The 27,258-nt window shown below is 47.8% G+C and overlaps 1 protein-coding gene across 18 annotated transcripts in view; it reads left to right on the plus strand.

Moving 5' to 3' along the window:
• Positions 1-27,258, plus strand: part of LOC119457844 (poly [ADP-ribose] polymerase tankyrase) — a 126,234-nt gene that overhangs the window by 62,483 nt on the left and 36,493 nt on the right. For 5 of the 18 annotated variants that reach the window (XM_049670477.1, XM_049670492.1, XM_049670493.1 and 2 more), the window contains exons 23-35: positions 13,133-13,198; positions 13,308-13,364; positions 14,112-14,231; positions 14,348-14,494; positions 15,024-15,428; positions 16,748-16,827; positions 17,353-17,474; positions 17,849-18,071; positions 19,007-19,163; positions 20,408-20,484; positions 21,009-21,150; positions 24,716-24,805; positions 25,302-25,451. The exons of 1 other annotated variant lie outside the window; for it this stretch is intronic. In XM_049670477.1, coding sequence (XP_049526434.1) covers positions 13,133-13,198; positions 13,308-13,364; positions 14,112-14,231; positions 14,348-14,494; positions 15,024-15,428; positions 16,748-16,827; positions 17,353-17,474; positions 17,849-18,071; positions 19,007-19,163; positions 20,408-20,484; positions 21,009-21,150; positions 24,716-24,805; positions 25,302-25,451 — 1,836 coding nt within the window. The remainder of the gene's footprint in view (positions 1-13,132; positions 13,199-13,307; positions 13,365-14,111; positions 14,232-14,347; positions 14,495-15,023; positions 15,429-16,747; positions 16,828-17,352; positions 17,475-17,848; positions 18,072-19,006; positions 19,164-20,407; positions 20,485-21,008; positions 21,151-24,715; positions 24,806-25,301; positions 25,452-27,258) is intronic. 12 more of the 18 variants (XM_049670479.1, XM_049670478.1, XM_049670480.1 and 9 more) reach the window with 12 other exon arrangements.

The following is a 27,258-nucleotide window of genomic DNA, read 5'->3' on the forward strand; positions in this document are numbered from 1 at the left end:
ACTTCGTGATGTACGGCTTTCCTCAAGGATAGAGAAATTTGCTCATTCGCCAGCTATGTATCGCTAACCTTCAAAGAAAGGGCTTCATCCCCAGAACGTCGGCAAGCGTGAGTACCACTCGTTAAACAATGACAAAGGGAGTAGCGCCGCTTCCTGCCATAGTAAGTTTCGCGCACATTATCTATACACATCTGTCCCAAATGGCAGAAAAGCTTACGCCTACTCTATCACCGACGTATCAAGAATAAGTGAATGGGCGCACACTTGAATATATGCGCACTGTATACGCATAATAAATGACTGAGTACAACCTATCGCGCACGAATGGTCGAAGCTGAATGTTTTGTGACAGTCCACAAGAGTAAGCGAGTTACTAGCTGTAATATATATTTGCTACAAGGTATTGGAATGTACAAAACAGCTACGTTTCAAGCCTTGTGCGCAGCAAGAACAAATCTATCGGTACTGAGCACACCCGCGAGCGATTAAGCAGAAAATAATCGGATAGTGACCGCACCGATGAACTTCACTGAGTCAGAAACTGACAAGCCACTGCTTTAAAATGTTTGCCGAATAAAGAACAAAGAGCAAAGCACACTAATCCTGACTGAATTCATAATCGAAAAGCTTGAAATACATATTTAGCACCGCTTTTATAACAAGCACCATATACACTGCTTGCGCCATTTGGACATAGCTTAATCAGCTCCGAAATGGCTTTTGCATGTTCTCTAAAGCTGTGATCAAAGCTTCGTGTCGTCCACCTAGTCACCGTCTACGACACTTCCGAAAACAAGTTTTCTAAGCCGCGCCTGCATCATACACTTCCGTTGTAAACAAGGATGCAACGGAGGCAGTTGAGGCAAGCAATGGACGCGTCACCACATGATCAAACATGGCAGCACCCACGAGATCGCCGCGAAAAGGGTCAATGTTACCTCTTTCAGTTTGCAAACTCCGACGCCGCGGATGTCACCCTTCCCTGTACCGCCGACCGGGGGCGCGCTCGTCGCCGTTTGACCGGTTTGACAGAGGTGTCGGCGGTGCCGACGGCTTCTTGGCCGCCACGCTGGCGTACTCAACGCAGGCGTGGTCTTTTGCCGGGTGTTTTTTTTTTTTTCCCCCTTCAACAAATCTAGCAACATTGCGTTCAACTTTCTTGCGTAGTGATTGCAATCCCTGCGAGTCCCAGCGAGATCTAGCGACGCAGCTCGTGCCGCGTTTGCTCCCGTTGCAACTTGTGACAAGAATGCACTTTTTCTCCCGAGATTTTAACCATCGATTAGAAAGCAAGGAAAAGATGGCTATAGCAAACTAAAAAGCGCGTCTTTTGTAACCTTGGCTTTTGAAATGTGATTCCCAGTTGATGTTTGTTACATTGTTCAAAAACTTGACAGTCAATTTAGCATATGCTAAAGAGAATGAATGCGAAAGCGTGCGCGCTCACGAGAAATTCGTTACATAACTTGACATTCTCATTCGAATGCGTTGTGAGTTTAAAAAATCAAATTCTGGCGTTTTATATGTTCCAAAACCACGATATGATTATGAGGCACGCCGTAGTGGGGGACTCCGGGTTAATTTTGACCACCTTTAACGTGCAATTACTTCCTATTGTTCTTTCCCACCAAAGGTCATGGGTTCGAGTAGCCCTATCAAGTGTGCCCTAATGAACTTCTCCCTAATTAAACCACAGCTCGTGGGTTCGAGTGTCTTGATTAAATGCGCCTTAATTAACACCAATGGTTGGGGATTCGATTCTCACCAACGGTCGTGGGTCTGCGTGCCGTGAATAACTATATCCTAATTAACAGTTTTTTAATTAACTTTGCCTTAAGTAACACCAAAGGTCGTGGGTTCGGGTGCCTTAATGAACTCTATGTTAATTAAGGTAGAGTTAACTCAGGCACTCGAAACCACAACCTTCGTTGGTGGCACCATGAATTCATTCAATTTAGGTGCCGTAACACTGGACGTCGGATTCTTCGGCCCATGAGCCATCTACGGTTTTCGCCTTAATAAATTGTTTTCAATTTGACTTGTGTTGTTCTCGTCGTCTTTTACTTAAAAACGACCAGCTTTCACTGAAGTACTTCGGTATCTTGCTTTTAAAAAGCGTATCCTGGCATTGAGTGTTCTTGAACAAACGAGTGGTTCTAGGTTTCAATATTTTCGGCGGCATCGGATGCTTATGTTCCGTGACCCACCGTAAACACGTACTCTTGTATAGAACTGAATTAAAAAGAACTGAATTCGATTAATCTTCACAGCTGAATGGATAAGAGTCCTGCATAGCACTAGCTAGATTGAGGCATCTCAGTCACATCTCTGCCGTGTGGAATCACTCTAGTGGCTGAAACGATACTGTAGTTGCACAATCGAAATAATGTTTGCTCACAGTCTCGGAAATAACTCCTCTTACACAGATTTAACTGCGTAAATTGCATTTAACGCAGCGCGCAGGCTCCGTAACCATGATGCGACCGGGCTGGATGGATAAGGCTGAACCCTTTAAATCGGGCGGTGGCGTATGCCACCTAGCCATGACTATTAACATATTTTGTACTTTGTGGTGGGTGAAATTTCACCCCTGCCTTGATTTTAGCCACCATTTAGATAACCTCCGTTTGGTTATTTCTACCGCTTAGTCTATTTTGCCTTCACTGTCCCTAAACCCCAATGCTTTGAAAAAAATCAGCCCCGTTGCTTTGCACTGTAGGGTTAAGCCCTTTACAGAAAAGTATGAGGGGTGCAGCCGTTTCCTCCTCTTCTCCACACGCACCGCACGTGTCTATACCTTGATACTTGACTCGGTACATCTTAGTCCGCAATACTCCCGTCCTGGCTTCAAACAACAAAGAGCTTCCCCTAGAATTATCATAGATATTTTCTAGGCAATTTCTTGCTTGAAAGTTCTGTATGTTCCCAGTGCTGATTTCATCTGCATCCCTCTTTTCCACAGACCCCTCTCTGTTTCTTTAACCTTTTTTTTTTTTTACCGCTGTTTCCTGGTTTGCACCCCTCCTGCAGTCCAAATATTTGATTGAGAATTTTCTGGTCAGCTTCCTTCATTTTGTGTCAACATTCCTCGTGTACAAATAACTGAAAACTCTCCTCCAATGGTGTCGGAAGCGCCACCTCGTGAGCGAGAACCGAAAGGGGGCCACGTTCTGCCGCTGCATCCCGGCGGAGCTTGCAAACTGGCAAAGTAATCTAGTAACGGTGATGGGACCCGAGGATTCCTACATCCCTCCACCCTTAAATGTTCCCCTACGGCGGAGAAATCGCTGGAAGGACGGCGTTGAAGTGTCTGGGCAGATGCCATGGTAAACTCCGTCAGGAAATGGCAGAATCCACGTTGATAGGTAGCACAGTCCTGTGTGGCGGCCCCCCAGAAATGGCAGCTGTCACAGTGGTTGACGATGACGGGGGCTGAAGATGGCTTGCCCTCAAGATCCCTGCCACAATGTCAACCCGGGAACAGCTGGTCAGGACTTTCGCAAAGCGGCGCGCGCGCCTGCACGATGAACCTCGCCCCGACGCATCCTTGTGGGAGTGTATGATGGTGGGCCTCCCTCATTGTGGCTGCCATGTGCTGCTGCATCGGACTGTGAACATGGAGGTGTCTCCACTGCAATTTGAAGCCGAGACAGCAGGCAGGGACGTGGACGATGGCAGGCGGCTTCACTCGTTCTGTAAAGTCGCTCAAGTGCACTCCACAAACACTTAAGGCAGTAGAGGCCGCCGCAGCGTCGGCGGTCTGACACGATGCTGAACCACCCGTCTACTGCATAGCTTTATGTGGCAACGAAAAAAAAAAACAATCCAGTTCATTTGAATCAAGTTATTCACTTCGACCGAATTTTTCCAGTCCGATCCAGTGTGGAAGTGGGAGAGGCTCGTATGAACAAGCTCTATGGTCACGGCATGGTCGTCTTCGAACATGCGACCGGCAGCTCCGAAGGGCCTTAGGCCTAATCGCGTCCATGACGGATACCAAGGCCACAAAAGACCCGTAAAGGGTTCCAATGAGCCGCCATGAGGAGATGGAGGCCACGACCTACTCAAATACTGACCTGCTCAGCTGGCGGCTCTCTATGGAGTCGCCTGCGCCAGTTCTCATTCCAGACTTCGTCGCTAAGGGGGCGCTTGAGTTACCCCTCCTGAGCATCGACATGCAATGGTTACAGCACTCGCAGGCGCGCTGTACAAGTGCTTCATTCACGCAATGTTCTCAAATTTCAGCATATTTTGATTTATTGTAATGCTTGTGATAGTAACAATGTTCACTTCAGCCAACATTTCAAAGCGTTTATTTACAAAAGAAGCAACTGCGCCAAAACTGGTGCACTATTCGGTTCTTCAGCAAATAATTAACTGATGTTGCGGACGTTTCCTTTTTTTCTTTTTTTGATTGTGCAAGTGAGAAATGGGCTTATTTGTTGTGCACGAGCTTAGCAAACCTTATGCGCTCTTCAGCAGAGCGCCCCTGTGTAAATACTGTTTCCAGCGGTCGCTTGAGCGCAGTTGAAATGTTTTTTTTTTTTTTTTTTTTTTTGTCTTTCTTAATCAGGCAATAGCGCATAAGCTTTAGCATCTACCTCATGCACGTATACAAAAGGGAACTCCTGTCTCGGGTACGGCAGCCCACCTTTCCATGTCATAATGGTCCCCACAGTCGCAGCTAAGATGGTAGAGCATATATAGCTTTCCACGCACCACTGAAATGTCGCTGTATCTTCTGCGGCTCTTGCTAGAAAGCTGGCGCTGAATGTTTTCATGTTGCTAGATTTGTTCGGGACCCTTTAACAAATATTTTGGGGCTCGGAGAGTGTCTTAATTGGTGCATTGTACTGTTCAAGAGAGTCTACAATATGCAATAAAATTCCCAGGCCCATTGGGCAAGTCTGGGCACCGTCAACTTCGCAATCTTCTAAACTCTCATTGAAGACTAGTGGTGCAGTTATCAGTGGTGATTTGCGACGCGCGTAATGTATACGGCCGAGGACCGTTTATTTACTGTATAAAATTCGACTGCATAACGTACGTGCTTGCATCTCGTTGCACTTTCTTTTTTGCTGATTAGATGCGGCTCGCTTTTCGTATGGCAGGCACCGCACCTATGGTACAGTAGATAGAATTATTTAACGCAGCGCATCTTGCCTTCATTCTGGCCTAAAACCATCTCAAGTGAAGTAAAGGCGCCTTCCAATCTGAACTTGATTGTGGGGATGTCAGGCCGTTAAAAGAGGCGAACAAATAATGAAAACGAACGCGATAAGCCACCACTTGTAATAGCTTTTTTTTTTTTTTTTCTATGGCACAACTTATTTGCACTAATGTTTGTTGCAAAAAGATTCCGTAGAACCCTTGCCTCGCATGCCCGCAATGCAAATTTGATACCGGTGGCAAAGGTATTCGGGAAATGCCACTAAGTGACAATAAATGTACGGGCACATCTCTTTAATCATAGAACACCTACGTATAACAATTTAAGGCATGTAGCTACATTTTCGGCACGCCGCTAAATAACACTAGGACAGCCTCACCTTTTCTAAAAACGGCATGCCTTGATCCATTTTTTCACCCAGGTGCGTAAATTGGGAACTCGTAAATCGCGTGCCAGGCGTCTTACCTCGCCGTGATTTACACAGTCATGTAGCAGTGCGGCATTATTGTTGATTTTACTCAATCAACGTACTTTGGCTCATTTTCTTAGTCGTACGAAAACATCGCGGCTTGATGCGAGCAGACGATAGCAAAAGTGCGGCGCAGATGGGGTAACTAGTAGCGCCATAAGGCTCGTAATGGCAGAAATATGACCTAGAACAAGCGCGGTGGAGATCTGCTAGCTGGTCAGGTCAGTAGGTCGTGATGCAGGCCTAGCCAAGTGGTCCCCGCTCGCTGCTCAGCCCGCAGCTTCCGAGCCGACTCCTGGGACTGCGCCCCGCTGACGTCCTAGCCAGCGTTTCCGGTGCCCGGCTCCCAGAGCCAAAGATAAAGAAAGGAAGCCCAAGAAAGCACATCCCTAGAGTGTACTAGACATACACATGCCCAATCTAAGCCGCTATTACCGCTATTCTGGACATTCCGCCATTTCCTTCGAGGCGCGACGCTTACAAAATGGCGCTGATAGCCCCGTTTTGCTTTCTTTTGTAACGTGACGCAAATTTGACGTTTCCCTTAAGAAACTATAATGTACGCATTGAACCTAGCGTTCTTTATTAAGGGAAACAGTATTCCTCCCCAGTAAAAATAAAGCAGCTAACTCGAAGCGTACGATTATTCCATCAAAATCGTTTCTCGCTTCCGTCGTCTGCATGCGCACAAGCTCGGGAAACGGAATGAGTCATCGTATATCTGCGCCCACGCGCTTGCTTTCTAGAGACAACATACGCGACCTGCCAGTGATGATCAGCGCACGCTGTAGGCCGCGTTATCGCTATCTCGTGAAACGCAACTGACTCAGCCAGGAGAAGCGGCCGAATATCATCCACTCTAAGAACAGTTGCACCCTTTGAGGTGCATTTTTGCCACACAACAATAATCGTCATCTGTCTTGCTTGCGTTTCCTATCTTGAAAACTCTGCACTTGCTACTTTCCTCTCGAGAACGCTGTGTCACGCTGATAACGCTCTTGTCGTTCGTGACCGCGAAGTGCCGGGCGCACAGCGTTAAAGAAAGGAAAGCCACGCAAGTCAGATGACGATTATTGTTCTGTGGCAAAAATACGCCCCAAAGGGTGCAACTGTTTTTAGAGTGTCGATAGCGATGCGCACGCCACAGGTATCCGCTTGTGCGACGCAAGCGCCGGCACTGCCATCTCTTGCGCACTTCGCTGCTTACTCGCACCGCGAGAGGAATCTTCAAGGCGCCGCCTTGAGCACATTTCTGTTTATAAATTAAAAAGTCGCCGTTGTCATAGCCTTCATGACGCGAAAAGTGATTAATATTGATTACAATACAAACGCAGTAGTGAAACGTGCGAAAAGTGTGCTAGTTTCAACCAATATTATTTCAAATAAACGTGTTTTTAATAAAAATGATGGTTCAAAACACAAATGGCAACACTACCCGAAAGCGATACAAATGCTATGAGCCCGCGTTGTGAACAAAATATTTCCATGGCCTCAAATGACAGGGAAAATGCGGCGATACGCATTCCCCTTGACTGCTATTGCATATGGCCGCTCATTATTCGCGCGGCTCGTCGCAGTCGCACCACAAATTATGGCGGAAAATATCTGCAATGGCGGCCCCGCGCAACGTCAAATTCACGGGATATCCCTTCAGCCTATCAACAAGCTGACATGCCGACTATCTTGGAACGCTGCCACATATTTGCGAAATTGCAGATGCGTTGCACGGGTTTCTGCACGCTACCGTCCACTTTCTTTTTAAAGCGCTAAAGTCGCCAAGGACCACAAAAAAGTATTAGTCGATAAAATTTACAGCTCCACGTCACGTTTCGTCAATCTGACGAAAACACAAAATTGCAAATTTCAAAACACGTGATTTCTGGACAAGATGGTGGATAATGGCAGCCGCCATGCGTGTCCAGCCTCTAGCTAGGAATCACGCCTTTGGGTGAGGCCTAACGCTGGTTCGGACGAAGCCTTCCTCGCCCCGAACCGATCGTCGTCCCGTTTTCCAAGAGCTTGCCCCCATGTTGGGAACGCCAAATGTCGGGATATGAGGGGAATGCCAACGGCCCTCTGCCTCGGCACACCGAACCCCGCGGTTGGCGCATGCCTGCCCATCAACCGCGGTCCGGTACAACCTTGAGGAAACAATAGACGACAACCACATGTACACTCGGAAAGCATTTATTACGACTGCAACTATATCAGGCCAGTTAGCTATACTTGACATCCCTGAGGGTTCCCTCGAAGAGAATAATACCCCTGTCAAGCGGCACATTTAAGTGCACTTCGGGACCTTGAGTGGCGACGGACTGCGAGAATGTTTTGTGATGATTAGATTAAAAAGAAAAGTATTTCTAAAAAGTGATTGTTTTAGTTGTAGTATTAATAAAAACAAACTTAACTTATGTTTTTTTCAACAAAAAATGAAAAAAATATTTTGGTTATAAGAGTGTGGCAAGTCAATGCCGGCCAAGAAAAATGCCTAGCCAATCCAGAACGACATAGCGGCGTGCGACGAGGCGGCATATGATCGTACTAGAACAGAATATGAGCGCGTTTTAGGCTTAGACAGTTTTGAACAATAAAGCGTATCTTATCTGCACAGAACTCTAGAGGCAGCATTTCAGGCTGGCGTGAATGTTTGCCCAATGTGTGAAGGGGTCAGTTAGGCTAGAAGGGTTCTCCTAGTGTCGGGAGCGGGCGCTCTTTCCCAAAGCGCAGGAGAAATCAGTTTGGATGCTTGGCGGCGTAGTTTGAAGAGGGCGCTGCGCTCCGGTGGCGGGTAAGGCGGCGCTGGGCATCGAGGCACCCTAGTGGCGGGTCAGTGGCATGGAGCCGGAGAAACGCAGACCTATGCGCAGGCACAAGTCGTCGACAGTTTTGCGTAGCACGTGCGGCGACGGAGTTTACCGTGTGCCTTTCTTTACGTTGACAACGTAGTGCGATGACCTGATGCGATGCAATGTGCTGAACTTCTGTAACTATATGCTTTCAAAAAAAAAAAAAGAGAGAGAGAGAGAGAGAGGACGTGTTTTGTTCCCCTTGTAGGGGCAGTTACAAGTCGTCTACAGAAAAGGTGTCATTGTTCCGCGCTCCATCCGACCCTGTGCGCTTGAAGAAATGGGCTAGGAGCATCAAGAGAGTGAGGGCTTAGTGAAACGCTTAGTGCTTAGAGTTGCGTGCTTATTGCGTGCGTGCTGTGTTGAGTGCTTAGTGAAACCTGTCTAGTGTGCTCTCGCCACTTCGACGAGCGATTCCTTCAAAGAACGTTCAAGCACGTACTCAATGGCCAGACTGTTGAGCTCGACCGCGAACGTCCGACGCTTTCTGGAGACGCCATTCCTACAATTTTTCCGGAAGCACCATCTTAGTTCACGAAGCAACTGCCGAAAAGAGAGCAGAAAGAAACCTGGACAACAGCGATACCGCGCCAGCGAAGCGTAGAGCTCCGAATAACGACCCAGCTGAAGCCGTCGAAACACTCGCCTGCACTGTTCTTTACAAAAGCAAAGAACATGGAACGAAACACACAAAAAGAAAAGCAGAAGCTCTTGAAAGTAAGGCGATGTCAGTAGAACGACACTGTCTCGCGAAAATGCTTTTGCTTTTGTACACATATTCCTTCGTGGTACAATAAAAAAAAAAACTTCTAACATATACATTTTCAAAGGGCTCATCATACAGTGTTTTTGTAGGCCATAGTGTGCAATTTTGTAAAGCTGCATACATGCAATAAAGTACGTGCATGACACGAACAAATTGCATTCAATTTCCTCTCCTCACATTTGTGGGCTGTTCGGTGCCGCTTCTCCCGTAAAACTCCGTTTTATTGCGGCTGCTTGAGCAGCTTTCATCACTCTGGTTAAAACGGCAGCGCAGCAGGGACGAAGAAGACAAGATACACATCACAAGCGCACCGTCTTGTTTCTGCATCTCTTAATCTCAGTTGCGCTGCCGTATGAACGAGGTATAGGCTCACTCGCCCAAACCAAAGATTTATTTCATCATTCGTCGCGGTAAGCATGCTCGCTAATTTTGGAAGGTTGTCGAGACTTCAGATTATTGCATGCCTGTTTTCTGAACGAGCGTTCCCTTACGAAGAGTAGCGACGTGCGGAAAGCACCGGTCACTTGGGAGTGCCCGCTGGCAGCTGCAGAGCGCGCCGGAGCTCGCAAGCGCAACCCGCCAGCGAGCGCCGGCGCCATCTGTCGGAGCATAGCAGAGTATTTCACCTCGGCTCGCGCCTTCACGACACTAGGAGAACCCTTCTAGCCTCTATAGTTTTAGTTTAGCGTGGTTACCGGAATAGCGGGCGTACCGGAATAGCGGGAACGAAGTGCGCATGCGCAGAACGCTAACCGACCCATACCGTTTACCGTGCGCACGCTATTTCTCAGAGTTAACGTTACCGTGTTAGCGTGGTGTACGTATTGTACGTAAAACATGGCGGCGGTCCCGGCCGCCCGCTTCGAACTGAATTTGGCGTTGTTGTAGAATTCACTTCGTTCGTAGCAAATGACTGCGTAAACGGCTTTTGCTTAGTCTCATGCCGCTTCGCCGAGAGAGTGTTATGGCTAATCTTGAGGAATTTTCGTGATCGGTTCTCAATTCGAACGCGCCTAAAGGCTGTTTCACATGGCGCGATTGGGGCGAAAAAAATCGTTCTGCCGCGCACGTCGCAGAGCGATTTTCGCTGAGAGCTTTCACATGCGTCTGTGACATCGCGTTTTCCGTCGCAGCGACGCCGAAGGTCGCCCCCTGCTCACGAAGCATTCAAGCCTGCATCGCTAAATAAAAACAACGTGGAAACTAGCCACATAAAATCTTTTTATTATTTGAAAATAGAATGAGTACACTATTTTTTAATGTTTAAATGCGTTGAGCCTTTACGATCGCTTAGTCTGCAACCGCGGCGAGTGAAACGCTGCACAACACAGCAAGTATGAGCGTGTGGCTAGTGCGGCGTCGGTGGGGTGGTTTCGTTTATTACCCCGTTGTTGTGGTACTATTGTGGTAATATATCGAAGCCACAACTCTTCTCCTGGAGGAGTATATGCTTCTGCAGAAGAAGCGACCATTGAATGTGTAAGCACCTGGCACAATTTGTAGCGATAAAGAGGTTCATGACGGTGACGATCAAGTGGGTACTTGCCGTATGTTGAAGGGGGCGTCTGCTCCTGACCTGGATAGCGTGCAGCTTCTCAATTTAAACGAATTGTGTGAGCTAGAGAAAACAAAAATTGTTCATGAAGCTCCTGAGCCACAGGCGCTGGTGGATACGCTCTGTTAAAACATCATTGAAACTGGTGCGCCACATTGCTCCGCTGAGCTTCCAACACGCGGTAAAACAGGAAAGCGCCTATTTCGACGGCGCTTGCTGTTACGTCACGTTGCTCCGCCCACATCGCGCCGATCGCTGCGACTCAGCGACGGAAATTCCAACATGTTGGAATCCCGTCGCGGAGAGCCCGCGACGTCGCGGCGGTCGCTGAGCGACGGAATTCGCTGTGTCGCTGTGTGAAAATCGCGCCATGTGAAACGGCCTTAAGCCTAACGAGAGAAATGTTTTCTGAGATCCGAGCGCCACCTGTCGCTAAAGTCGGGAGATAGGCGCCGCGACGCCATATGGCCTCTGAGATGGGAGGATTTCGGAGGCTATGGTAGACAGCTTGTACCGCTTGTCTGGTTCGTTGCAGATCGACGGACATGTGAAGTAAAATACACCGCGCTCCTGGCTTCCATTGCGCTGCCTATCGCACTTTCCGGACGCACACACACATAGAATTAGGTGCCCTGTGTATGCGAAATTCAAAGCGTAATGGAATAGCGTCCCGCACGTAAACTACGTACGCTATCACGCTATACTAAAACTCTCTTTCTGCAAAGTTCGTTTGCGGATCGGTAACGCTATTTCCCGTAACCCCGCTATTACGCTAACGCTAAACTAAAACTGTCTATTATCTGTGCGCAAGTGCTGTTCAACCACTAAAATGAATTTCTGTGTCATTGAAACCGCTGGCGGCGAGGCTACGCACTCGGCCAGCGAAGTGTGTTCCGTGAACGCACTTCGACCGGAGTACACTCTTCTGCGAGTGACACTCCACTTGCGACGTTTAGATTTGGCAAAGTGCACTTAACTTGCCCGCTTGACAGGGGTATAATACACTAGGTAAAGAAGGGCTTCCGACTTACCAACTGGGGAATACGGGCGGCCGCGGTGATTGCCGCGGCAAGAATGCGGTTGATTAACCACGTGCGGAAATACGGGAGCGGCGGCGGAGACTTTCGCTATCGCCGCTTGCTGGGGGACCAAAGAGATTCGGGCGATGTCAGCGGGATCTCACGTGACCCACCCGGTGGCGCTGATAGCGCTTGCGATTCCCGTAGTACTACGGGAATCGTAGTAGTACGATTCGCGACATTTGAGAAAGAAAAGGTTGGCGCTGTCATCTGCAGCCCTTGGATGGATGTATGGATGGATGAGGCTGAACCCTTTAAATCGGGCGGTGGCATACGCCACCTAGCCATGACTGTGGACATATTTTGTACTTTGTGGTGGGTGAAATTTCACCCCTGCCTTGATTTTATCCACCAGTCAGATAACCTCTGTTTGGTTATTTCTACCCGCTTAAAGTCTATTTTGCCTTCACTCACGTGTGAAGGGAGCACGGCTAAGCGCCGCCCGCGAAAGGAAAGCTTCCCCTTTCCCCACTGTGCCTGGCGCGCATGCGCCCGACGCGACGTTCGCCGCGCGTGTGGCGGTCATGGGACCTGAGGATTCCCGCAACTGGAACACCGCCACAGTGCAGTGTGCAAGGTCAACACGTGACTTATAGAAGATAGTGGAAGCATAAAGAAGGGTTCACTGCCATTTTCTTCGCGTGGCTGAGACGTCGGCACAGACGCGCGTGTTCCGGCCAACGAAGAAACGGCGACCATGCTACTTGAGAGGGTGAAATTACTGCCCCGTTTGTTTTCTTTGTTTGCGCGCGGCATTGAGGGGTCTCTCCGAAGCTTTTACTTTATGGCGGTGTCGGAGCAGTGCCGGTCGGAGGCGCCGCCGCGTGATTTGGTGCGCTGTTGAGAGCATTGTCGGTGCGGGGTGTGTTCGAATTAACCGTCGCAAATGCTTTCGCGTTCAAATTACCGGGCGTTTTTGTCCATTGGAATACACATAAATTTTACGGGAGCACAGCGTTAGTTTGAATAAACCGGAAGCTGGAATTAACGAGATTCGACTTTAGATTAGATTTACTTTAGAGCTTTAGATTAGTTCCAGCAGCGGCAATTCGATAATCAGAATGTGAAAAATAAAAACGACCCTGGGACAAATGTGTTAAGAATTTAAAACGATGTCATTCAATAAATAAATTACCCGATCGACCCACAGTGAATTTGTTTAGGGCAGCAACAATTATAAGGGATGTCTCTGCTTGCCCTTACTGTGTCTTTCTTGAGGTTGATGTTTGTGTCTTTTGTTGTTGCAGTTGCACCACCTTGTCCTGGCTGACAGCGAGTTCAGACAACGACAGAGCGTAGAGGAACTGGACTTGGTGAGTTACGACACATGCAGTTGCCACATTTCGTGAAGCACGCTAGCAATGTGTTGCGTTGAGCAAGAAATCTCATCATCACCTCTTTCTTTTTGTTTTGTTTTTTCAGAAGCAACCATCATTAGACATTGCTCACATAGAAGCTATGCAAGCTCGGCTGGAAAAGGTGGGTGTCTCGTTAAACTTCTAATTTGATGCATTGAAGAGGCATGCATCTTCAATTACATGAACTGTGGAACTTTAAGTTGGAAAAAGGGAAGTTTTCTTTTTTTTCTACTTCTTATTCCGGTGGAGCTTTATTCTTTATATAAGGAAAGGTGTCCGAGTCTTGTGGTAAGATTAATTAAATTAATCTTGCCCCCTTTACTGAGATATCTTGCTGGTAGTAAAAGGCAGAATTTTCTTCCACTCTGGCTACACATCTTTTAGTGCACACTCTGTGTCCTTGGCATGCCATCGCAGCCGTCGCCAGTTTGAAAGAAGAAACGGGGCAAGCAGTGTCGCTCGTTGGGACAGTTTCTGTGTGTGCCATAGCACTGCCATTAAGTAAAGCATTCCTGGTCAGCTGACCAAGTTTCATCTGAGGTAACTCTTCATCACTAAAGGGTCCACCTACTTTGCAAGCCCTGGTTTGCTTTTTTTTTAGTAAGTGTTTATGAATGGGAAGGTGGTAGTAGCCATAGTAATTGGTTGTTTATTTTACTGAATAATAAAGTGGAGTATATTCTTGAGCACGCTGTGACTGTCTAGCTATATCTGCTGACACCTGAACCACTAGTGGGTAGCAGTGGGCGTGAGGTTAAGTACAGGGGGAGAGGATGGATGAGGAAGGAGAAGGTAGGCCTATGCCTATTATGTGGCAGCACGAACCTGTCCTCAAGGTTGAAACCAGACATGTTTTTTGTGTCTACAGGAGCGTAAAGAGCATGACCGTTGGTTGGAGCAGGCCACGTCGTTGCTCCTGGGCAGCGGCTGCAGTCCTACTGCTCTCAACAAGGAACAGCTGAGTCCGTTGTCTCTCGCTTTGCACAAGGTGAGTTGCCTCGCTTTACCCTTCCCGCCTGCTAAAAAAGAAAACATCTGTTCCCTTATTTATATGGTGGATACTGATTTCTTTCGCTGTGTGTGCTTCTGTTTGCGTGGCGGTAGGGGAGCCTCCTGGTTGTGCAGCTGTTGGTCGAAGCCGGCAGCCAACCTGAACCGGCTGCACTGGAGGCCTCTCCAGACTTCCTGCGCCAGGTTGCCCTCTTCGCCAGGCAGAGGGACGTCCTGCCGCTGCTCAACGCCCTCCTCAAGGTGCGTCTGCTGCGCATTGCTAGAGTATAAAGCTCATGGGGGTAGGCACGAGGCTGCATCTTCCCAACCCTGTCGGTTCTCTTTTTTTTTTTTTTTTTCTTCTTTTTATCATACAGAATTTTAAGGATCACCTGAGGCATATAGGAAAATTGTAGCCCTTAAGATAGATTGCTCGAAGCGGCGGACATTATTCGCGCGAGAAATCGAAGTGCGTAATCAACTAATAAAAAAGTTTTTTCATTAATCACTTTATGGCACTTATTGCAATTTATGATCCGCAACCTGTGGGGATGCTTCGCTAGAGCATGCAGTCACAATGACTCAGCCGAAGCATGGCAGGGGACAAAAAAAGTGGACACGATAGCCAACCCTGTCACAAGCACTGTTTCTTTGCCGGCCCCCTCTGCTGTCATCCTGTGAATGCTTTCTAACCCTCTTGTGCTGGTGTTTTCACAGTGGTTTTCTCGGGCAGGTGGATGTTGCACTTAATTGTGGCCAATTTTTTTTTTTGCCTTCTCACCACGTGCAGCCTCCTCCCCCGACTCCCGAAGGAGTCAAGCTGGAGGAGGAGCCGCGATCGCTCCGCGACATCCTCCGCATGCAGGCCAACTGGCACGACCGCGACGGCCTCACCCCGCTCCTGGTGGCCCTACGAACCCTCGGTGAGCTGCGCAACCCGACGGAAGAGCAGAGCGGCCGACTGCACGCGCTGCTGCGTTTTCTCCTGGAGGAGCTGGGGGCCGACGCGGCTGCGGCGGTGCGGGGGATCCGGGGGGGCCCCTCTGCCCTGCACCTGGCGGCCCGCTGCCCCGGGGCGGCGGCCGTGGACCTCCTGCTCCAGCACAAGCCCCTGCTCGAACCACCGGACCAGGACGGCCTGACCCCCCTGGCACGAGCGGTGGCCAGTGGGAACAGCGCCGCTGTGCACTCCTTGGTGGGTTTGTTAGTTTTTGTGTGCGTTGTGTTGCTTTTAACAGCAACAGCTGGTGTGGGATCTTACTACTCCCCCGCTGAGAAGTTTCTGAGAAACACTTTATTTTGCATTGATTGTTCTTGGTAGTAGTGTCTACCAACCGCCGGCAACCAACCTGTGGCGAGAATGTCGATTTTGGCAGTGAAGTTCGCCTCCTGAAATCATGGGTTCGCAACACTTCAAATGTTTCTATGTCTGCTAATAATGAACCATTTTGAAAAATTCTTGCGGTAGAATGCCCCCTAGAGGGTACGTAACAACATCCAGCGTATAACCAAAATTTGCTGTGTGGCCTGGTGAGGGGCCTGGTTAAAGATGTTCTGGATGTTAGGCCACAGGATCACACCATTTCAGAAAATGACCAGCTTGTGCCATGTCTGGGCATTGTGTGTGGACAGGTGTGGAAAACGCTTAAGTGTAATTCCTAAAGCTAAGCATGCCAATTACGTCCACACTTCGCCAACACTCTGCCAAGAAATTATTCGTTGTAGTGCAGCACTTGTTGGCACCTGAAACAGGGCAACTCTGACGGATGCTTGAAGGCACGGTCGTGCAGTGTGTACATGCTTTGCATATTCTATGGTGGCTCGATGGCTATGCTGTCCTGCTGCTACGCTTGAGATCACGGGGTTGAATAGTAATAGCTGTAGCTGGAATTCCTCGTGGGGGCTAGGTACAAAAAAACGTTTGTTGTTGATTTGAGTGCACTTCCGTAAATGTGGTCCAGATCAATCTGGAAAATTCTGCTGCAGCATACCTTCCCATAGCCCAGGTGCTCTTAGATACCGTATAGACTCGTGTAAGGGCCGCACTTTTTTCCACAATTTTTATGAGGTGCGGCCCTCATACAGGACCGCACCTTTTCGTCAAAGTGGTGCTGGCGCAGCCAGTGATTTAGGCACACGACGGATCTTGTGCATGCCCCGGCTCTTGCAGCACGCACGGCATCGGGGCACCAAACGCGATTGCTTCACCATTGGAAGTTGCTTCAAACGATTGCTTCATCATCGGCCATTAGATCAGTCCATATGGTAGATTATGACGTGCCCTAGTGGGGCATAGTAATTCTGTGTAACATAACCAGCACCAAGATTACTTACATAGCACATTTGATGACCTCTGACGTCCATGACGTTTATCGTGCCTGCTCGAAAAGCCTTGAAATTTTTGTGCTGTTAAGAAGTTCACTATTAAAAAGGAATGCACTTGGCCTTTTGGGGAACAGTACTGTGGTTCTAAGTGAGATTCGCCTGAGCAGTGGATGATGCTGAATGTTGCAGGTTGCTGCCGGTGCCAGTGTCAATGTGGACTTGCATGATGGTGGGCCATACCCCGTAAGCCTCCTGGTCTATGCTGCTATGTGAGTGACTTCCCCTTGCTTATCAATAAGTCTCTAGTTGCAGTCACTTGTCTGTCTTTTATCTTTTCATACTGTGGGTGGGTAGTGACTGCGAAGAGGTTGGAAACACTACCAGAAAGAGTGAACAGAAAATCGAATATTTCGTGGGGGTGAACTTTGGGAGAGTTTGCTGTTGAGCTGGCTGGTACAACATTTCGAAATTTAATAACAGCGCTGCCAGGAAACGGAACAAGAAAGTGAGACACTCACTTTCACCTAGAAAGCAGACAGCACTCAGATGACGATAGTGGTGCACACACTTGGTAGTCAAACCTAATCACACTGTAGTCAAAGCTTGTTACACCAAAGTTGCATTCGAGACGAAAGTTTAGTAGGGATCGGTGGGCCTAAGGATAAGAAAATGCCACTCAAACGCTGTCGCATTCTGTCGAATTCGTGCGGCATTTTCTTAGCTGGCACTGGAGTCTTCTGTGGGTCGCCATGTCCATTGAGACACTCCTTAAGTGATGCATTTTCTCTTGGCAGGAACAATCTCCCAGGTGAGCTCATCCAACTCCTTCTGAAGCACAAGGCCAACCCGAGGGCCGTCAACCACGCCTCCGGCAACAATGCCCTTCATTACTTGGTCTCGCACCGAAGCAACCCAGGTAAACATTGTCCTGAGCTTGAATATCATTGGGCCTGGAATTGTGCACTTGATTCGTCAAAACTGAGCACTTGATTCGTCAAAACTGAGAACAGATCTTTGTGCAATGCTTATATCTATCTCATTTGAAACCAGAGGTGCATTACTTGAAGCAATGAAGAGAGTAGCTTCACAGATTATTCGTTGCAGCAAGGGTCGATAGTGGGGCACAGTGGTTACTCTCCCCCGTGTGACTGCGAAAAAGCAGATAGCTTATGCAGTGACTTAGGACTAGAGCTTGTAACTGCAAACTGTTACTTGCCACGAGCCTGTTTTGCTTCCGTATCTTGTGGCACCTTCTATCGCTCATGCTGAACTGCTCTTCTCGTGAAACAGACCTCATGGATACCGTGCGTGCACTTTTGGACGCCGGGATTGACGTCAACTCGACGAACGCCAGGGGTCGCTCACCGCTGCACCTGGCAGCCAATGCGCACACCGGCATGGCTGAATGCTCGACGGCCCTCGAAGAGCTGCTGCTGCAGAAAGGGGCACGGGCGGATGCCAAAGACGGCCGAGGGCGTGTCCCGTTGCACTACGCTTTCGTCAAAATTCACAGGCACGTTCTTTTTGTTTCTTCTTCTCTCGGTTTTAAAGGAACGAAAATGTACCCACTTAGGTTCAAGTGGACAACTGACACTTCAGGAAACAGTGGCGCACTTAAAAACGTGGTGAAAATGCTGGTCCTACTCTCAATCCCTGTACCAGAACAAAAGGTTGCATTATAAAGTAACTGGAACAGTTCCCCTTGTTATATTCTGTTACAATTATGTGGTGGACATTCCTTTCCTTTTCATAAAGGCAGTAGCTGCACACTACAGCTTCCTAGTGCCACTTGTCCCATAATTGTGTCAATCGTCAAAACATCACAAACATCTTGCATTAATAGTTAACTGCCCACAGATTGTAAATGCAGGCACTTTGGTCCCTTTCTATAAGACTGCCTGCATGTTCTCATCGTAGTGGCTTTTCCAACAAATGTGACATATTTGCAGCACTCGAGACAGAATACAACATGAAATAGACAGGACGTGCATTGGATATCAACTACTATAGTATGATCAGCAATTACAAGGCAACAATAGCGCTTGGTGCAACAATCATACGAGACTCATCCACTTGTTACTTGTGCAGAGTGGCCTGTCTGCAGTCTAGCGTGTGTCTTATTTCATGTTTCCTTCCATCTTTAGCGTTGCAGACGCATCGCACAGTTCAGGCAACGAACTACCCATGATTTCTGCCTTGTCTGCTACAATGTTTAGTATGGTGGCCTCTGTCCTACATCCGATTATGTATGTTAGTCGTGCTGCTATGTTAGAAAATTTTGTTGCTATCACTTCAGTGCCCATCCTGTCCACTTCGTGTGTTGTTCCATATTTAGCACTGCAAATATGTCGCACAGTTCAAGCTGCTAACTAGCCTGGCTTTGTGCCTTAAGCTCTTTCGAGTAGCAGTGCTTATTTTTCTGTTCCAAACTTTTTCGACTTTTTGCAGGCACTGGGACAACTCTCCCTGTGACCCCGTGGAGCTGGCTACCTTGCTGCAGACGACTCAGGCACCCTTGCTAGAACTTCAGGACGATTTCGGCATGACACCGCTGCACTACGCTGCTATCCGAGGATCATCCATGTGCATGCATTCTTTCACCAGTGTAAGTAGCAGCTTCTCGTGCCCTTTTAGTCTCGTCAGATCCTGGTCAGTCCTAAAGGGACACCAAAAAGGAATATTGAAACCTCTCGCCAGGTTTCAGTCATCGCAAACAGGTGATAGCGGTGCCTAGATCGCACGGTGACAATTGTGTCTGCAATGTGCTAGGTCAATGTACAGGTATGATCAAAAGTTTCCGCTGTGGTAAATTTGAGAAAATACGAAATATTTCCTTAGCCTGTCCATGCAGCCGCCTGTATTTCGGATGTGTTCTGTGTACTAGCATATGTGATCAGCATAGTGTTGTACTGCTGGCTGCAAGCTAGAAATTTTTTGCGGAACACACATCCATTAAACTTTTGTCACTTCTTGCAGGCACTGGTCTGGGCATTGGGTAGATCAGGTAGATCGCCACTTTGTGCCATCGCCTTGGAACATTTCATTTGCTTCTATCTCAGCTGCTACTAAATCCTTTCTCAATTAATCCCGCGAAGCTCAAACACTATGCCACAGTGAAGGAAATTAAAACTGTTTCACATTAATTTCTAACCACGGAGAGTACAGCAAAACCTCGATAATTCGAAGGCCGCCGGATCACAAAATTATTCGAATTAAGCAGATTGTCCAATTAACCGAAATGAAGAAGAGAAAAAAATAAGACAAGCAAGAACCTGCACAAAAAAAAAATCACCTTTATTTTGCATGTCCGAGAAAAGATTACTTGAAGTAAACACTGATGCGGGATTGCTTGGCGCGGTAGTTCACCGCCCCAAGTGCCATGTTCCCCAGCTGGCTCACGACACGTAGCACATGAAAATCACCTCCGCTGCACTCAACAAAGCTGCGTGCGATGTTGGCGGAATCAATAACCGCCGCCAAAGCGGGCGCATGGGTGCTTGACTCAAAAATTTCAGACTTGATGGATATTCCGGACTTCATAAATGCACCGTCAGGGTTCCCATTGAGCTAATGTATTTTTGCAACCCATTTTTCGTACGAATTGAGGCCCCAAAGTTAGATTTTCCAGACTAAATTGCTCATTCTGAGCCACGCTACTCGATCTTGGAGGCTGCCATGTTAGATTTTCCGCTGGCTTGTCTTCCAATGGCCTGCTGTATTGCCTCCAAGATTAGGAGAGGCACGCTATCAGTAGAGAGCGTGCGCCATCTTCCCGTCTCGGAGGCCATGCCCACTTTTCCTTGGCTGAGCTGTATTTTTTTTTCTTCTTCTTCTTTCTTCTTTGTGCAGAAGGTGAAGACTGTAGATATCAAGGACAAGGCTAACAACACACCCTTGGGCTTGGCGGTGCTCAACAACCACCCCACGTAAGGCACTACTTTTGTCATGTGAATGTTGCTCTGGCAATGGCCATTTGTATTTCGGACAGGGATTTATCACAGACTTTAGCATTGTTTTAGTGCTTATTCTAATGTCTTCATAGCAGTTTGTAGTGTCTTTTCAGTGCCGCACTTAGTGTCTTTTTGTCACTGTATTTGGGTCTTATTAACTCTTTTTAGCATGTTTAACACTGCGTTTGCCATCTTTTTATCCCAGTAGCGTCTTTCCATCACTGTCTTTAGTGCCATTTTATGCCATTTTAGTATTATCGCACCACTGTAGCATCTTCCTTAGCACTGTTCAAAATGTTTCACTCCTGCAACACTCCCCAAGACTTCGTAATGTCTCATCAGAGAACATGTGGTAAAACAGAAGAGGGCAGTTACATGATTCAATGTCAGCTTTTTCTCTTTTTAACATGATGCCTTGGTCTCTTGATCTAAAATACGACCCCTGTCCAATACTGTGCTGCCGCCATGTTGCTCTGACAATGTGCGTGTTGCCCCTACAGGTGTGCGCTGTTGCTGCTGCAGAAGGGTGCCCTCCCGACGTTAGACTTGGTGATTCCGCGGAATGAGCCGCCGCAGCCAGGCCTACGCTGGCTCTACGTCCATAAGAAGATCCGGGCCCCGCTGCAAATTCCCATCCTGCAGGTGCGTGCCACAGTGTGCTTGTTTTTTCAAAGCAGGTTGTAACCTTTTTTGCATGTGCATGTTAAAAATATTCAGGTTGCCACCTTTGGCGAGCAAAGAAGTGGCACCGGGAAGGGACGTGCTTTTTGTGAAAAGTTGTGCATGAAAAATTATGCTGAGTCGTGCTGGCTGCTGCAGTAAGTGCCAACAATGGGTGGTCACCAAGAAGGCTTATCGGAGAGGCACACAGGATGATTGTATACTCATCTGAAAAAGGCCTTAAGAAAAAATTTTTAATTTGGAGGACGTTGAGCTTCACCTTTAAGAGTGGAATGCGGTAGCATTCGAAAATCTGACTGTTTGTCAGACTTCCCTGCAACTGCAGCTTTCTTTTTTCTGCACCTTTGCCTCAGCTCGCCACTGCCGTAAAGCCCCTGTTCCAAGGGCTTTACGCTGCCCAAGAGACGAGCACCATCTGGATGGTGTTTTTGCAAGGAACACCGACCAGGGCTGTATGAATGGTAGAAATGCTGGAGAAGGGGTTTGGTGTTTGAGTTTCCGCGTAACAGAACTGTGTTTTCTCGTATATTCAAATTACAGTGTGATGCTATCGTACCTGTAGGTTGTAATTAAGTCGTACTTTACTATTTTAATTTGAGAAATTCAATTAGTTCACCAGCGCCTCTGCGCCACCCGGATAGCCTGCAAGGTCGGGGTGGTTCGGGATGATTTTCCTGGCCGCTGAGGCTGAGACCGACGCCAGATTTTCTGTGACACGGGGCCCTTAACGCTGTAGCGTTTAAAAAAAAAATTAACATGAAAGGATGGGGGGGTTTGCTCTCAAATCTTTGGATAACACAATGATGAAAAGGTTTAAAAATTGCAGAAGAATGCTCTTAGGACAATTCAGTTACCTTCTACAGTTTGGTTCTGCAGAATATTATAGTTGTATATTGTAGACATACTTTCGTCGATCGTATATGAACTTTTCATGTGATACCAAGAAAGTTGGGGGTTCCACTGTATGTACAAACACGCGACATAGTGCTTGCGGTGCAGCTTATAATGTGCTAATTTAGGGAAAACTGGCAATTGGTGTGCTGGTGCAGAGGTGAAAGCCGCAGCCAGCATTGTGAAAGAAAAACCCCGGCTGTGCCAGTGAAACGTTGGTCATATGGCAACTGCAACTTCAATGGCCTTTGAGTTGTTGACTATCCAACGCAGCTCAACCTTGATATATGGAATTCCCAGATACAGTGGTGTGAACAAAAAATTTTGTTGGTCATGCCTTATTTCACTGAGTATCCTACTGCTATAATGAAACCGAAAATTCAACATCTAAGGCAGTATTGGCTACAGCAAAGTGAATACTATATATTTGCTCACAGCTTGAAATATCTATATCCTGGTAACAAATATAAAGAGAACTCTGTGAGCGCACCTTGAATTGACAAATGACGAACATGGTTGAACATGGTTGCTAACAGTTTGGCGTGGCTGGCCAAAATTGTCTGGAAACTTCTCGCTGCCCATCGAAAGCACCATGCTTGCATTTCTTACACAAAGATTAGTTACAATGTTCTTTCTTTCCCCTCATTAATATTGGTGTGTTGGCTTGTAACAAATATTGAATATAACGAAAGTATTTTCGTATTGGATGCAAACTTAATTAAAATGAGGTTTGATTGTATACAAATGTGCAGCTGTATTCTAACAGCTTTAATGGGGCCCTGAACCACCCCTCAGACTTGGTGAAATAACATAGTCCGCGGGTAGCATACGCTGTAGTGAACATCTCAGTCAAGTTCCGCTGTCCTACGCAGTTCGTGGCGCTCGCAAGCGGAGTGCGAAGTCACCTTTTTTCTCAAATGCTCTCGTTTCAAAAACCCGATGATCCTCGCTCTTTTCTGTGTGCTTTATTTCGTAATAGAGCTCACTCCAATATGCGGCTGCTATTGGTCACTGCGATCGGCTACACCGCGGCCGCCGCAAAGTGTTGCCACAAGTCCAGTGGCTAAGTGCACTGCGGCTCTTTCAGGACAGCCATGTTTGGCTTACGTTTAGTGCGGTGTAAGCTCAAATCGGAAACTTGAACTGCACGCCACGGGGATGTCTCGGACGTCACGGTGACGTCGCCGCCGTAGCCTTCGCAGTGCAAGGGAGGAAGGGAGCACAACGGACGCTCTGTTTGATTGCCGATAATCCGCTTCTGGTGAATGCATTGAAGTACTTTCTGCGGCAATGCGATTCCGAAGTAGCCTATTTTCACTTCAAATGTCTTTCTCTACTTTGATAAAAGAGTGGTTCAGGGTCCCTTTAAAAGAAGATTCTGTGTTCACCCCTGCTGCTGCTGCTTTCTTTTTTTTTTTTTTTTCCAGTAAGAATTCGTAACAAGGTACCATTTTTTTAGGTTAAGATCTTTTAGTCAAACATTTGTCATCATCGTTTGTTTGGTTATTTGGGACAGTAAGCTGCTGGCAGGCAGTGGACCCAAGGGATGTATTTTTGAGGGATACCGTATTTACACGATTGTAAGTCGACTCGAATGTAGATCGACCCCCCCCCCCCCCCCCCCCCCCCAAAAAAAAAAATTTGCATGTCTCAAAAAAGGGGGGGGGGAGAAAAACCACGCGAGTGCATTCACACAAGGGAAATTTATTGATGGGGTTGCTAAGACTACTCATCGTCACTAGAGTCGACCTCACTGGTACTGCTGCCATCATAGCTGCTGCGGTCCCACAGCACGTCGTCAAGTGCAAGTCAACACTTTGCGAACGACCGCACCACGACATTGTGAGGTACAGCCGCCCACGCAGAGAGGACCCACCCACACACAGTAGCCAGGGAGGCCAAATTTCCTCGCGCTGAAGCCGCCACTGCCGCACCACACGTTCATTGACTCCAAACTTGCGTCCCGCTGTGCAGTTGTTAGTTTCCTCGGCATGGAGAATAGCAGCCCGTTTGAACGCTGCTGTGAACGAGCGCCGAAAGTTTTTGGCACTCATGGCAGGCGCGACGATTCAGCACAACAGCAGAAGGGACAGATGCGCGCGGCCGTCGAAAACAATCGTATCTCAAAGAAAAGCTCTTCCGCCAACTACTAATACCCCCCAAACGGCGGCTCTTCCATGATCGATGCTCCCACAAGAGCCGTGCACTCGTGGTGCGCGCAATCAAAATGTATGCAATACGGTAAATTAATACGCTACGCTTCTACCGTAACCATGGAAACGTAGGTGCAAAGTTGTAACCACGTCGTAGCGCCCCTGATTTCTCGTTTCTCTTGCCGCTACTAACGGTACACGGTTTGGTTTCGATTCTAAGTCGACCCCCCAACATTGGATTGTCAAATTTGAAAAAATGGTTCGACCTACAATCGTGTAAATACGGTAACATTGGGGAGTATTACTTTTCTGAGGTTTCTCTTGACCCAGCACATTGTTTTGTGTAAAGCGTAACTAAACGCCGCTACTTCTCTTGAACCTTTAGAGCTGCACTTGATGAGATGACTGCCCTAAGAAGGTCTTGATCCTTACCTTGAAGAAAATAAGGCAGGCTTGTCTTATCAGGCTTTATATTTCTGCAGGAGCTTGTGAAGCGGTCGTGGCAAGGCATCTTGCAGCACATCATTGAGCATCTGGAGCTTGGTGGCAAGGGCCTGGCTCTCACTGTTGAGGTGCGTGCACTGTGCCAGTCTGCACCCTTGTGAATTTGCTCAGCGACTTATGTATTTTCTGTGAGCCATCATTCATAGTCTTCAGGTTGGCCAGTTCGTAATTTCACATCCCGGAGGAAAATTACACAATTCCAGGTGTAGGGATAATGAAGGTTACCCCCAGTTGGTAAAATTGGCAGCTGGGGGGCGGCCACAGCGTCTGCCACGGCTGAAATGTGGCTGGCTAACCCACCTGCGGAAAGACGGGAGAAATAGTGAAGGCTCGTGCAATGTCAGCGGAATTTCACGTGACTCACCCAGTGGTGCTGGTAGCACTTGCAATTGTGTGCCACCCGCTGGAGGAAAGTTTCTCCTTTTCCCCATATCTTCTCACAGGGCATGTCCAAAGTAAGTGGCGGGCATCCGCTTCAGACGCAGGAGAGGAGCACTTTGAAAACTAGACATTGTCTTCACATCTTTGATTGATTTACTGACTGGAAGTGTCTTTTCTTCTTAGGCGGCCCTGAAGAGTTGTTCATACGAGCTGGCTTTGAGGCTGATTGCCAAGGTGAAGCATGGCTGGACCCTGTACAGTGACAAGCAGACCATGTTGCATGTGCTTGCACGAGAGGCTCCTCGTGATGCCCAGCTGGAAATGCAGATCAAGGTCAGTCTCGGAATGTTGCATGCCTCCATTTCTGCTGAACTTATCATCGCAAAATGTAAACTCATTCACATTAATGTCCGTTGACGTCACTGTCTGTGGACTGCAACACGCCGAAGTGTCAACACTAAACAAGAAAAGGTCGACGTACATGGTAGTTCAAATGATTTGATGATTCAATTTTAATTGTCTTTCTATTCTGTCTCTTTTTCAGGTTCATTATTCACTCAAGTCTTATCTTATTCATGTCATATTATTTCACACACAGTTACGTCAACTTTGTTTTGTGCAGGGTTGACACTTTGTTGACCCTTTCTTTTTGACACTGGAATATGCGCCTTGCCTCAGTTTTCTTGTTGCACTCATGCTACCGCGAGGCATAGGGCATATTAGCCCCAAGTGTCTACGGCTTCTTCAAAACACACTCCCGAGGCTCACGCAGCCTGCGGCTCTCCACTGACGCTGCTTCTCAGACTCGGCTCTCCTCTGTCCCAAACTCGTGACACTTGCGCTGTCTGGCAGAAGGTGCGGCAGTTGAGTTGAATGACCCTTGGCGGTGGCATAGCAAAGGGCAATAGCAACAGTGGCACTCACATCCCAACTTGTTTACAGCTAATTGCTCTTTTATACATATAGATACTTAGTTGCCGACTATTATTACATGTTCTCGGCATGGAGAGGTGTCATTTGATGCATTTTCATGTTCATACGACATCTACAGGTCACCTGACCGACAGTATTTTTCTGTAAGTGCTTGCAAGATGTTGCAACCGTTCCATCTGAGGTCGGCTAAGAAGACATTGTCTTCAAAAATAAAATTAAAAAATTCGAGCACGTAACCGCGCACACCAATGCTCGTGTCTTCGTGAAGACAGCACTGGGCACCAATATTGGTGTAAAACAAAGCACCAGAGATTATTAAATGATTTTTTGTGAATTCATTCGCTGCCGCTTTACCTTGCTGGGATGTCCTGCCGAAAGATAAAACCCAAGCTATAACCTGCCTCCCCGCTTTGCACACAGGAATGTGGTATCTCAAAGTCCCCCCTCCGTTTTTTTTTTTTTTTTTTTTCCTGACCACAATCTTTCTTGTCATGATAGGAAGCTAAAGCACTTTGGCTTCACGCTGGTCAGTCTGACGATTGCAACTGTCGCTTGGTGTCGTAGGTGGCGCAAGCTTTGATGGACAAGGGAGTACCAGTGATGGCACGGGACGAACACGGATCTTCGGTGCTGACGTATGCGGCCATGAACTGGAACTACACCCTGTGCCAGTTTTTCCTGGACAAGATGGGCATGGTGGCGGCGGCATGTGCTGACCAGGACCACTCTCTGAGGACCCCATTCACGGCTGCCTTCTGGAAACTGCAGAGCGACCGCCTGCCAGAAGACATGCAGTGAGTCTCGCATGCTTCCTTGTGCCGATGACAGCTAGCTGCAGGTAGAGCTGGGAAGGCCATTTGGTAGTGGTGTGCGAATATTCGAACTTTCAAATATTTTTTAAGTGTTTTCGATTCGATTCGCACCGAAATTGTACTATTCGAAGTGTTCGAAGTTCCGGAAAATAGTCATCGACCGGGGGGGGGGGGGGGGGGTTGTTCGAGACACCCGATTTTTCGGACATGTCCGGTAATTCAGACGCCACGGCACCGCCACATACCCCATAGAGCCAATGTAAAGAATGTCTGAAATTTCGGACGCAAGAAACCTTCGCCATTCGATTTTCCGGATCTTTTGCCATGACCGCAGGTTCGAAACAGCATTAATCGAGGCCACCACTGCCGCCTTAAGCCGGTGCTTTCGCACGCAG

Source organism: Dermacentor silvarum, chromosome 7, assembly GCF_013339745.2.
Source record: "Dermacentor silvarum isolate Dsil-2018 chromosome 7, BIME_Dsil_1.4, whole genome shotgun sequence".
Taxonomy (NCBI): domain Eukaryota; kingdom Metazoa; phylum Arthropoda; class Arachnida; order Ixodida; family Ixodidae; genus Dermacentor; species Dermacentor silvarum.